This window comes from Tauraco erythrolophus, chromosome 3, assembly GCF_009769465.1.
Source record: "Tauraco erythrolophus isolate bTauEry1 chromosome 3, bTauEry1.pri, whole genome shotgun sequence".
NCBI classification, from domain to species: domain Eukaryota; kingdom Metazoa; phylum Chordata; class Aves; order Musophagiformes; family Musophagidae; genus Tauraco; species Tauraco erythrolophus.
The window spans coordinates 31,212,816-31,226,854 of NC_141467.1; the positions used below are offsets into that span (position 1 = coordinate 31,212,816).

The 14,039-nt window shown below is 36.6% G+C and overlaps 1 protein-coding gene across 2 annotated transcripts in view; it reads right to left on the reverse strand.

Annotated features, from left to right (window-relative positions):
* Window positions 1-14,039, reverse strand: part of TMEM245 (transmembrane protein 245) — a 115,923-nt gene that overhangs the window by 91,358 nt on the left and 10,526 nt on the right. Inside the window, exons 2-6 of one of the 2 annotated variants that reach the window (XM_086609108.1) lie at window positions 12,263-12,380; window positions 10,902-11,003; window positions 9,842-9,949; window positions 5,566-5,652; window positions 4,054-4,275 (exon numbers count right to left, since the gene is read on the reverse strand). In XM_086609108.1, the coding sequence (XP_086465234.1) occupies window positions 4,054-4,275; window positions 5,566-5,652; window positions 9,842-9,949; window positions 10,902-11,003; window positions 12,263-12,380 (637 nt within the window). The remainder of the gene's footprint in view (window positions 1-4,053; window positions 4,276-5,565; window positions 5,653-9,841; window positions 9,950-10,901; window positions 11,004-12,262; window positions 12,381-14,039) is intronic. The other variant, XM_086609107.1, reaches the window with a different exon arrangement.

The following is a 14,039-nucleotide window of genomic DNA, read 5'->3' on the forward strand; positions in this document are numbered from 1 at the left end:
TGCCATGTTCTTTTTTCATTCAACAAAATATTACACCACTTAAATTACCTATCTTCTCATCACTGAAGAGAAGAAAAAGAAGTAATCTTCCAAAGCCACTGGCAAATTTAACATCAGAACAGAAGAGTTAATTAATTCACATTATAAGCAAAGATTTTTATTACAACTGATTTTACTGGACTATTGAAGCAAACATACCAGTCACAAAAACATAATTACAAAATACATCAACTTAAAGGCTTAATTGTTATATGCAGCAATAACAGATTGAGAGGTCTCACAGCCCAGTCCTGCCATGAACTACTGATACACAAACCTCCAAACAAAACTATACTGCATTCCCAAATACTGAAAACTACGGTTTTAAAGAAAAACAAAGAGAAACTATTAGCAACAGAATCAGGTAATTCCCCTAAATTCTCCCTTTTTTTTTTTTAAACCAAAGTTTAGTAACAGTGAACGTAACATGTACATCAAAAACTACAGTCAGTGTTAAAAACTCTACTTAAACAGTACAATAACCATCTGTGAAAATAATAGCAGCACTTCTCCAATTATATCGTATTTATAGCAACATTCGATATTTAATTCCCCATTATTACATTCAAGAGTACTTTTAAAAAACCTTTTTTTGTTATAGAAGACTATTCTCCAAACCAGATTTGTTACTAATTGCCATACATCAATACCACAATAATTCCCTCGTCCTCAAAAATTCACATCATGCTTCTACTCAGAGATGTGTAAGACGACATACACAGCAGAAAAGGTTAACTTTCTACATCCACAGGGCACGTAAAGTTCCACAAGAGCCTACTATCTGTAAGCCACTTGTGTAATAGTTTATGTTCTTGTTCAGGGAGAGCTCATTCAACAATTCGTTGCCGTTTGGTTTACTTACCCTCTGGCACCACCATGTGGTAAGCACAGAATTTATTATCTTGAAGAAACAATAATCCAATAACCTTTCTACTAAAGATCATGTGGAAAACATACAGAAAAGGAGAAAATACCGCATGAGTGCCAACACCTAACCTGCAGGCTCAAGTTTTGTATGCTAAAATGCAACTCAAGGTAAATACACAAACCGCTGCTCAGCGGAACAGGGCAAGCTTGCATTTTACAAGGTGAACAATGTATCTAAAATCTGCTAATATTTACAAGTAAGTGTTTAAATAATATCTTCTAAAATAACTGAGAGTACACTCATTACAAAAGTGAAGCCAGGATGTGCTACAGTCAATCACACAGCTGTAATTATATTAGGTTAAAAAGAGGCAAAAGAAAAAAAGCTAAAGGAGGGCTGTTATCAGAAAGGGGAGAACAAAAGAAGAGAAAGGCTGTATATATAATAAGTATTTCTAAACATCTCCAGGAAGAGACCTGAAATGACCTGAAGACAAAAACAGAAAGGATGCAAATGAACAAGCAAGGAAGTACATGAAAGATCTTTAAAAGAGACAATAACAGGATTCCCAAGCTCATATCACTAAACAAAACGCTACAAGTGCTCCACAACCTGGTTTACTGCTTAGCTTTTGAATTCAAAAGTAATTTTTTCATCTTTTCATTTTATGGTATAATTTTTCCAACATCTATATTAAGCCATTTTAAAGGAGCGTCTAATTCTACCGAAGTACAAATGTATTCAAGGAAAAATGGTATCAATATACTTCTAATGGTATTAATGGTACCATTATACTTCTAATAATCTAAATGCTAATTCACCTAAGTCCTGTCTATCAATATTGGTGGAATTAACATCTTTTTATTTGAAGGTCTGAGAGGTGGTTTTGCGGTTGGTTGGTTTTTACATATTAGAAGCATTCTCCTTAAGGTCTCAGAAGTGCTTAAAGTTTTTAGTCTCCTTAAACTTGAAAAGTTGCAAGGAAACTTGCTTTACAAATCTTACTGTTTTCCACTACTAAATATTTCTACTACTACCTCACTTTTAACAATCCAGGTTATCATCATTCACCTTCTGACACTTAATGTGATCCACTGTTCTAAATTTGGCTCTGTTCATCATTATACTGCCATTTCATAATATTTTTGTGGTGATCTAGTTATATTGTTATATGCCAAGAAAATGCGCTTTATGGCCCAGTGTTGCTGCTACGGCAACAGGTCACAAATATTCTCAAAATTAATTTCTATTTTGGCATGAGTTTATTGTTCAGGTAGCTAACTCAGACCTAGTGACTGGCGCCAGGAGTACTCATCCATTTCAGTTAGAGATGTGCTCTTTGATCTAGATTCGTCTGGCTCAAGCTTAAAACCAGTTGTTATCTGCCTAACTGCAAAACTATTGCACCCGTTTTTTGTGCCACCCAAGTAGGGATTTCTAAACAGTGGTTAAGTCTCTCCTGCACTTTTCTATAAATTAAGTCATGTAAGCTCTGCTTCTAGTAAGTCTAAAATTTATTTTCTAATCCCTTTATCATATTTACGAGCTACATCCAACTGCCGTCACTACTTCCCATGATGCCCAGACACCAAAACTGGGCAGTTTCTTCTGTAGCAGCTACGCTGGAATGAAACAAAGATCAAACCCCTCTGTATTCAGCTGTTTAAATGCCTAACCATCCCATTACCCTTCAGCTGCTGCTACAGTGCCACAGCCAAACGCGCAGCTGTTCCTTTCACCACGCCTCTCCGAGTTCACAGCCCTTTGAACCTGCAAGCATGGCCCCACGCTCATGACTTCCAGATGCACAACTAGATGGTTTATAACGGCTTTTTGTACTGGGTGTAAATCGCAAAGTTTTGGTAGCAGGGTGGCCGCTGGGGTGGCCTCCATGGGGAGAGCCCAGGGGCTGCCTTGTGCCAGACACAATGGACCCACCACAGGGCAAAGCTGAGCCCAACAAGGACGGGTGCGGTATCCCTCCTTAAACATATTTAAGAGAGAGCAGAAAAGACTAGAGAGGGAGAAGAGAAAGGAACACAGAACAAGTGAGTAGAGAGGAAGAGGGAACAGAGGGACGAGCAGGGGGACTAAAAAGGCTAGGGGAGTAGAAGTGCTCCATGGTGGAGCAGGCACACCACACAGAGGGACATGGCCTATGGATGACTCATGCCAGAGCAGGTACACCTCTTGAAGGGACTGTGGCCTAAGGATGAGGAGACACCTGAGCTGGTTCCTCCCCAAAGGAACTGCAGCTCACAGATGAGCCCACATGGGAAGACAAGGGAAGAGTGAGTGGCTCTATGGGTACCCGGTCACTAGCTAGGGCAAATCCACCACACTTGGTACACGGGAAAATAGCTATATTTAAGCATTAGATGCATTAAAAAATGCTAAAAATTGGTGTTTTAACTGAAGTTTAGAGAAAATCCAAGCAAACTGGGAAACTCACTTGGTTTACAGTAGGGAGATGGGAAGAAAAGCCTTTAGATTCATAGTAGCTCATGAAGATTTCCAGAATTTCTGTCTCCCCTATTCGCCCCCAAAAAGAGTATTGGTAAAAGTGGCATTCAGTTTTCAAACCACCTCTTTAGGTAGTTATCATAACTATTCCTTGCTTGACATATAGGAGAACAGATGCATGTCGATGTGAAGCAACAAAGCTAATTAACCTCAGCAACCCATTTTTAATCAAAACTAAAAGTTAGCATGAGCTGTACCTCAGTACTGAATAAGAGCTAAAATATTCTTTATCTACAGGTGGAAAAACACGAAAGACAAGACATCAAGAGAAGAAAAACAAAGCACTCTAAACCAAAAGTATTCTTCCAATGAAAAGTATGGCACTAAATTATTACAGATAACTACAACAGTCAACAGATAAAGCAATTTTACAGAGCTATCTACTACATAGCAATAGGCAGTGCTCATCAATCTTCCTATTTGAAGCTACAATTCATCAAGAATATAATAACATTTAAGAACATTTTATGTTCATGATATTCTTGTCTTAAATAAAAAATCTTGAAAAAGTTTTAATTTAAAACTCATACAAGCCTACAAGCCTTTCCTTCTGTTTTATTTAACACAAAGCCTAGGGTTATCCAAAGTCATCATTTAATATACATTTCTAATTGGATTATTACCTGCAAAAGGCACCGGCAATAGCTGCACAATCCAGAAATTTAGCCAGATTTGGACAATAACAATGGCCCACACAAGTGTAACGAAGTAAATATCACTAGTTTTCTTTTTTCTAAGAAAAGATCCAATCTCAGGTCTTTGTCTGCTACCAGAAGAGGATGAAGAGGATGAAGAGGAGGAGGAAGATGATGAAGAATGTGGAGGCTGATCACCTTCTGTTGCTCCTAAAACAAATGCAAACAAAAGAAGTGGAAATGATCACGTTACCGTTCACTATAGAATAGAACATACCGCCTAGTCCCAATAACCTTTTTTTTTGTTGGGTTTTTTGTTTGTTTGGGGTTTTTTTTTTTTGGTAATTTCTCTAAAAGATAGAGACAGCCTTGGCATTGATCTGAATTTCAAAGGGCTACAACAGGGCTATGTAAGCTCTCCCACATCATGCAACACCATGCCAAGAAGTGCCAGGAGAAGGAAAGAAAAGATGCTAAGCCTCTAAGAGGCCTCCTCTCACTGCAGATAAATTAAAAGCCAAATATATTTTATCAAATAACTGTAAAATCCTGAAAAAACATACAGTGCAATTCACTTCTAAAAGAAATCTATAGTCTTAAATCTTTGATTTCTCTTTACCGCAAGTACTCAAAAAGAAACTTTAGATTTGCTGAAAGCTCATTTAAACAAAACAAAAAAATACATCATATATTGAAGAGAAAGCTTGTACCTTACAAATTTCTTACTACACTTTTTCTTTTCCTGAAAACTCACAAACATAGCACTCACACTGTGATCCTAAATTACTTGCTTGTGTAACGTATTTTAGTAACAACAGCAAGCATAAATTATTGGGTAATAAATGTTGTCATTCTCTCATTTGTAAGTTAGTAAACAGAAATCCAATTAAAAAATGTGAACTGATGTGTTACAGGCACTTATAAATAAACAGTCAATAATTTGAGGCAAAAATATTATGTCCAAATTAAAATTCTTGTATCCAGAACACAGTAATTTATTTATTTAACTTTTTAGTTGGTACATCTGCCTATTATCAGACTAGTATGGGTGACATCAAATACATCTTCAGTCGCTATATGTAGAATCTCTTCCTGAGAACACCAGTATTAACTTTTACTGAGGTCCCATGCTGGTGGCGAAATGCACACATCTCCCACATGCCATAACTTGAGAAAAATTTGCAGCCATGGTGGAAGAACACACACACAAGAAAACCTGAAAAGTTACTCTATGCTGAAGAGTAAAAGGCAATTTGTTAGGTTGGTACATACTGCAGCAGGTAAGCAACAACCACAACTCTTTCACTGGACTTGTGTCACATCAATACCAACCACCTTCCTCCCACGAAGAAAAACTGCGCTACGATATACTACATGCATACCAGTCCAACAACTCATGTTCCACACATGCAGTTTTAGCTGCAATGTGCCACTAAAGCCATTCCTAGCCTAAAGCTTGACAGCTAGAATGTACACAAAGACAGGACAGATTTGTCATATGTGTACAGTAGTAGTAAGTGACAAATTCTGCAGCCTCGCACACTGGATGAACACTCTTCTTTTGTTGTAGAAATCTGCACTGGTGTTCTACAAGTAAGGGGAACTATTTTTGAGCTCAAACACTTCCCCACCACACTAATACAATAAGGCAGATCTGTTGATTCTCCCCATTGGTAGACACTGAGATTATGACAGAAACATCAGCTGGTTGCTGGTAACATATTCGGTAGAACTTCAGAATATTCCCAGAGGAATTACAGCATGCAACCTGCAAGAAAGAACCCTGCAAGCAGCTAAATACAGCAGAAGCTTCAGGTGGAGTGCTTCTTGGCAAATCAGTTCATGGCTCACAGGGCATGTTCTATCATACAAACTACACTTTGGAGAAAAAGACACGAGTTAAATTTTCGTAAGGGGAGAGAAAGCCACCCGTAATCAGAAGCTTTCCTAAAAAGATAAAGTGTTTTTGTCAAAAGAAATAGAGGGTCTACCATTCCCCTGTACTTCTCAGTCTATTTTTAACTAAGCAGAAGAGTACTAATAGAAACAAATGGATCCAGCTTACAACGCACTAAAGGAACATAAATTTGAAAGCAGTGTATCTGTAACTGAGAATTCTCCCCTATCAATTCAACTGAACACTTTTCTTTTTACTTTTTTGCTCCAAGATTAATATAATAAAATTAAGGAGTAACATAACAACAAGCAGAAACTCAAATATTTACCAAAGGGAAGTAAGTGCTAAAAATTAAAAGAAAAAATTAAGGAATTTAATATGCTGAAGTCTATGCCTCAAGATTAAAGCTATCCGACGTTTTTTGCCCCAAAAGCTCTTAGTAGTAGTAGTTCTTTATAAAAGAAAAAAGAATACTCTTTCTTTTGGTAATTAAAAATTTGATCAACATATTTTTGCAATGAAGAAAACCTTAATTAAATAACAGCAACAGTAATGCTAAGAGTAGTACCAATTAAAGTGCCTCATTCTCTTCTAGTTTCCTATTAACTTCAGCAGACTATACACAGAATGCAAAACATAGATTGGAAAGCACTGACATGGGAAAACAAAAAAAAAAAAAGAATTAAAAAAAAGAAAAGACTAAAAACTCCTAGGGGATCCCAAGACAGGAAAGCTTTTTCAGAATGTAGTTCTGCAGCACTTTAAGCCAAACTAAATTGGCACTGTCAATAACTCAGTGCTCTCTCCATGACAAACTCACAAACTCCTTAGCATCAAAACTGCCATTCAGATGAGTGTATTGTAAGCCAGTTCACAGAGCTGATCCACTGAATAAAAAACATCAAACTTTGCAAATGAAAAAAGTCACATTTTGTTGGCAAGATATGATCTGCAAACAAAGGCATGAGTGCCTTGTCAACACAAATACAAAAAAAAGGACTACCAGAATATAGATTTAGAGTAATTTCAGGATCTAAAACCCCATTTATTGTGCTTCGCAATATTTTTAGAGATGAAACCTGAAAAACATCTTTCTATCTTCTAACTAATGAAAGCATGACAGTCTTTCCCAAATGGCTAACGTAACGCCCAGTAAAGAATTCTAGCAAAATCAGAACATATGGTATTTATTTGAATATAATAAAAACAGCAAAAGTCAATTTTCCAGACTGTCTTAAGACATATTATTTTCTTTACACAATATATTCTCTGTCAAGTCAACTTCTTGCTGGCGTAGCATTTTGAATTATTCTCTTCCTCTTCCTTAAACAAAAGGAAAAGGAAAAGCAGCATAAGCAGGAAGGCAAGTGTCTGTATCTCTATGGAGTAGAGTTCAGAATAAAAACTTCAGAGTTAAATGAAACAGTGATTTTATTATTATTATTAATGAAAAAGTCTTTCAGAACACCAGGATGAAGGTACCCCTTCATGAATAACCATATCTTTCTGTAATTTCAAGAGAAAAGGATTATTTTTTTTAAGAAAGCAAAGAAGAAGGGGCAGAGAAGGGAGGGTAAGAGGTATGACTATATTTAAGGACTTCAGCATCCATCATATTCAAAGCCAACAGGGCAAAAGAATCTTGCCTACAAGGCAGCTAACGAAATACTGCAGTTGTATCTGCTTCTTAAGTTGTGGGCTTCTCATTTGCTGTATGCTCTGGAATTTCTTGGGACACCAGGAAGGACAAGTTAGACCATGTGCACTGGTATCATTAAACTCCTCACCTCCAACTCTAAATACCAGTATTCAACAACAAAATAAAGAAACACATGAGTGTTCAGAAAAACCTATAAAAATCAACACAGCTTATTCCTCCTTTTGTTTTTTCATGAACAAATTTAAGCCTAAGGAGAACAGTAAAAACATGACACATTGACTGTTCTATAACTGATGTAATACAGTATAAGCATTGTTATTGCTACTGACAATTAATCAACCTTGACAACCACTGACATATTTAGAATAGATATAAGGAAGATCTTGTCCTGAAGACTGCTATACCCCTGGCTGAAGATGTGAAAACTTTCAAAATCTTACACTTTTCATAAAATAGATGTGTGTTACATTACAAGTTCCAAGGCAAAGTAACAAAACATCCAAAAATCACTGCAGAGGAAAACCAGAAGAGTTGCAGTTTCTTAACTCTGCAGCTAAAATCTTTTGCTGCACAAGAATAATGTTTCATCACGATTCACACAGAAGGTGCAAACCAAAGATAACCAAAAGGATGCTTAACACATATCACAGAATAGTACACCAATCCCCAATAGATTGTTGAAAAATTATTTGAACTATTGTTAGAAATAAACAGGAAATTCTAAATTTGTTCTTTTCCTGACAAAAAAACATCTAATTAACTGTCTCAAGAAAATAAGTCAAAAAACATTCATTACAAAAGACATCTTTGTAAAACTGCTGTAGTTTTCTTTTGGCCAAGAGAGGTCACAGCTTGAAAACAGAAAAAAAAACTTTAAAGAAGAGGAAAAATTAAAACTGGTGTATAAGTTAAAAAAATGCAACAAACAAGAACACAACCACTTACATAGCACATTTGTGGAAGACTGTTGCTTGACCAGATGTTCAAAATCCAGCTAAAAAAATCCATCTCATTTTCAAAATTAAAGACTAGTGACAGCGACATAAAAGAACTGTCACCATGATGCTCTGTTCTCAAATTTCAGAACATACGTCCATAGGGTTCTATATTTATTTTGATGATAGTCACGTAAAACGTGGGAAAAAAAGATAACAAAAGAGTAAGTTGCCTAAAGCTGTCCTTTTTGCATCTAAAAATGAAGCATGTTTTCAGGCACAGCTTACATTGTCATATTTAAAATCAGGAAACACGTTTACATTTCATCAATTCCAAAGAGTTTGTTCTACACCATTTCACCTGGTGGCTGAAGTAACTTTTCAGTTTCACAAATGGAAGCCTTTAGACAGAAGTTTTTAAAACCACACGCTGAAAGCATTCTCTTCTGCACAATCACTATGCTTCCTCCTCTGGAGTACGATTTACACATTACAGACAATATTAAGAATATACTCTCTTGAAGCAGATGACTCTTAAACACAGCCAATTTGAAAATGAAGTTTTGGAAGTTCACATTCTCTCAAACTGAATGACCCGTTTTGTCTGCTTCTGAGAAACGGATGAAATCTTTCAATTTCCAGAGATCTCCCTAATTGCTTATTTTTTCTAGTATCACATTCCCTCAAAGGCCTATCCAGAAAAACGATAGTAAGGTTCAAAACCACCGATGGACATCTAAACACCAACTCTTCAAGTCATTTCTTACAGATTTCTATTTGTGTTATTGCAAGCGAAAGTATTGTGACTCAAGCTACAGTGTCAAGTAACCTCACTACAGGAAAGACTTTGAGCATGCCATAGTTAAACAGAGAACAAAGGTTTTTTTGTCACTGTGACATACACAAAAATCATTCCAGTCTGTTTGTACCTGGTCCAGAAATCCAGTTATATCTTGTAACTGCCAACAAATCAAAAGGCAGCTAGGGAAAATTAAAAAATTAATAATAAAGACTAGGAAAAAACTACATTTGGGAAAAAAAAACATGTCTTCTAGTAAGGCCTTCTAAATGTACAGACACCTATGTAAACCATCATTTGAAAGACAGCTTTTATATTATTGCCTTCACAACTTTTTAAAAACAGATAAACTTGTTTTATATATAAATGTGTTATTTTGGACAGAATGAAGAGGAGAGAGACTACTTTGAAATTTGTTCTCAATTCCCTCCAATGTCATGCCTTCAGAGCAAATTCAAATGCTTTCTTACAGAGTATTCAGTCACCTGAGGGTTGTGAGGAACGTTCATTATTGGACTCATCTTCTGTCATTGAAATTGCCATGGCAATTGTTGAAGCAGCGATGGAAATCATCTGACCAGGAAGCTCCGCCCCTGTAAAATATATATGTGTATGTAAAGAAACAAAAGCTTAAGTCTTAAAATGTTTTATTTGTTGCTCAATATCCACCAAAGCTGTCAAGCAACAGAAATTATATGGATAGATGCTGTTAATTTTTAATCTGTATTATATGTAGTCCATGTGATCAAACAGGAACGAGTGCTATCAATTTTAGTACTACAACACACCTGGAGCCAAAATACAAAACCCGTTACTTGCTTAGCACCTTCCTTGCTAATGAACTGCTACCGACCAAGTCATTCACAGTTGCTGGCAGTCTGATTAATCTAAAAATCTCTATACCAGATAATCAATTTTACTAATCGAGATTATGACGACTTGCAAGAGAACTAGAACAGCAAAACAGAAAAAAAGTTTCCCAAAATAATCATCCAGCTAGTACTAGAAAGGAACACCTGACATTGCTTTTACGCAAAACTGACTCACAACAGACAAAACCTGTTTTTCTCAATCTAAACACAAACCATAGTTTTAAGAAACTGGTATCTTAAAAACTAATGACTGGATATAAGAAACTTGCTGGATGGAGATGTCTCAGTTTCTCTCACACTCATTATAGGAGCTACTAAACCCATATTGTGCATTTCTTTCAAAATTAGCTTCCGATTTCAGATTTCCTGGGCTCCCTTTATGCTTGGAACTACATATAGGAACCTGTAAACTTAAGCAATCAGGCATGATAATGAGAGTCACTACCTTGCCGTGGAAAAGAAACATCAGTCCATTGCCATGATTTTCTGTGAGGAATCAAAGATTCACTTCGACATGCATAAACCACTTTGAAACAAACGTAATAAAAATCTTACAGTAAATTCTTGCAATCTGTATGATACTGAATTTTGCAGTAATATGGTCCAGATTCTTTCACTTGACTTATAGAGCTTTTGCCTTCAACAGTAAAAGAAATAGTGACTCGTTCCTTACCAGATGACTCCTTTCCACTCTGCTGTTCGTGCAACACGCCTACAGTCATCAGAAAAACTACAACCAGAAACACAGGAATCTTCCAGGAACCTGCCACAGAAGCTGAAAGAGACAGGGTGTTGTTTAGGTTTTTTTTTTTTTTTACAAGAAAAATTACATCATTAATAAACTCTGCATTTTGCAAAACCAAGAAAAGCACCACATCAACCAAAAACAATCTGGGCAGAGACTAAGAAGTGTCATAAAGCAAACAAGTTTTCTACATTCATGGAAAGGAAGAACAGAAAAAACCAGGTGAACAAGCTTCTCAACAAATAAACCAAGTGGCCACCATTCCTAACTTCAGAGACTTCAAACTACGCTGATATAGAGAACAATTTTAAAAACAGCATGCAAAATAACATGAAAATACACGTAAAATAAAAACATTTTCAATATCAGAAGCAGTTCAAGTTGCCTAAAAAAAAATAATCTATATTTATGTTAGATCTCCACATAGTGGCTTCAAGTAGTACTTTCTTGGGTTTTGGCTTTTCAGCTAGTACTTCCATCAAATACAAGACTGTTAAAATGTAAGCAAATGCAGAGACACTATGTGTAGCTCAAAACCTCATGAAAGCGTCCCCATACGGTCAGAAGAAACCTTGAAACCTGCTGCTAAAGCAAAGTAAATCATGAAGTACACTGTGAAACCTTCCAACACGAGTCTTCTAGTATTTGCATTACATTTCCAACATAAACTCTGATATAATAAATTATCAGATTATATTATCACATCAAATATGTAAAATAAATCTAATACTAACAGATTACTATAAACTCATATTTGTATTAACAGATTACATAGATTAACAGATTACTGGCAAATTTATTTGATATTGTTGATACCATATCAACATGCTTGTTGGCTACTGGTAGAAATTATTTTTTTTTGCTTCTATTACTACTATTAAACACATTTTACAGCTTCAGCCTTGGTTAATGGCAGGCTTTCAAGAAAATAAGAATATTAAAAACCATTGCAAGTGAAAATCTAAATCCACCCACATGTGATCCCAGCCCTTCCCCACTGTCAGGGAGTCAGTTACCAGGTCTGTGAGCCAAATAAGGGAAACCATGGGAAGTACAAACCGAGAAGGAATGGAACACACATGTTGCCCAGCATCTTGATGCCTTCTCATTCCCTACTCCCACACTCCCTGCTGGCTACATGCAGCCAGAATCACTGAGCAGACAAAACAGCCTGCATCTCAGCTAAGGCTCCATTATAAATATTTAGCAGAAGAGTAAGCGAGTAGCTTTGCTGGCAAGACAACAGAATCCCAGTGGACACATTAGAATAATAACTTCTTGTTACTCACCTAAGTGAAAGAGCAGCATAATCCAGACAGGGACAGAGACTGCTTTCAAGTAACGTTCAGTGCTTATATTCCACTTGAATGAAACCATCAGCAGGTAACCAACCACCAACGTCCATATCTTTAAGAAAAAGATACACAAAGGTATGTATACGTACACGAGGACAACTGAGCTGTATTTTGATGCATGTGTATACACACACGCACCCATAACCACCATGTTGAGAGAACTGAAGTCAGGTTCTAATTCTTTAAGAAGCCTGCATTTCCAAACCATCAATTAATTACAGGAGGATTTGCTCCTGTAATTTACGAGAAATGTAAAGTTTGCGTGAAGCGAAAGGACAGGCTGGACATGCCTTTGGTCTGCCTCCAGCATGGTTCTAACACGCTCTGCTGCACATAAACTCCGAAGGAAGATGGTTTTGCAGCTGATACCAACCAATTACTCTGGAACTACTATTGAAAGGTGAGAACATAAGTGAAGCAGGGGCACCAGTGTGGTCACAGGGAGACGGAGCCAGCTGAGCACCGCTCATTCCAGCACGGAGCAGCTTGCCAGCTCCTGTGTTCCAGTCCAAAGAGACAAAGAGGGTTTTAAGCCAGAGATAGCCATTAGGAAGCACAACAGAAACTGCTGTTCCTCAGCAGTGTTGGGCCACAAAACAGTCATGTCTTTAGTTGACTTGTGACACGTAATTTTATCAAATATTTAACTAAAAACACTAAAGAGACAGAAAAACATCCGTGACAATGTATGAAGAGGCAGATGTGGTCATTCTGGTTACACTGCTTCTAACTGCCTTCTACAACTCTGCTCATCAGATAAATCACAACACACAATTCTAATCAAGAATCTTTAGATGAAGAATTTGAGCTTGAAAATGCTGAAAAGAAGAAAGCAGAAACCAGAAGAGGCAACAGGAGGTGAAAAGCTGCTACTCAGCAGAAGATGTGACATAAAAGACTTACAAAAACCTTTAGAAACAAAAACTCAGTGTTGCATTCTTAAAAAAAAAAAATAAATAAAAACAAATAAACAACAAATCTGACATTTCTGGCCCAAACTCAACAAACATTCTCTATCCATAACCAGTTAAAGATACCTTCAAATTTATACTAATAAATCCATAAATCTCAATGAAGTTTAAACTGAATTTCTGTCAACGGCATTTTTTGAATCAGTCATCACTGTCAGAAGAAAGAATGCACTGGCAGAGACACAGAATGAGCAATCACACAGGACACACCAAAAGAGCTTTTACCTCTTTACGCTGCTCTGCATGACTCACACTAAAGAAGTTCCTGTGAAAAGCAGATTTGTGTGACTACTTCCATGTCTCTAATTGGTGTAGAGGAAGTCTTATTTGTACTGAATTCAGCAGACAAACAGTAATGAACACCGTTAACTTCAGAGGGAACGCTCACACACACAAAGTAATTTAAAATTGCTTAAGAAACATGAAGAAACATATACTCTTTTCATACTAATCTCTCTCAAAGCTGATCTGTGCAACTTTTCACTGCTATCTATCTCCAGTTTTGCATCAACAGAGCTGCGTAACACTTAGGGCCAAATGCAGACTCAAGACAAACGTCTAAAACTAACACAACTCTTAGACATTAAGACTAAAGTCATAAACAACAGCAACAAAAAATGATCTGAAATGCACTGCAGCACTCCTTTAACCATATAGGTTCACAATATAAATTCACTCACAAGGCATATTACAGCACAACTGTAATTGCAAGAGATAACTCAGCATGAAGATGCTATCCT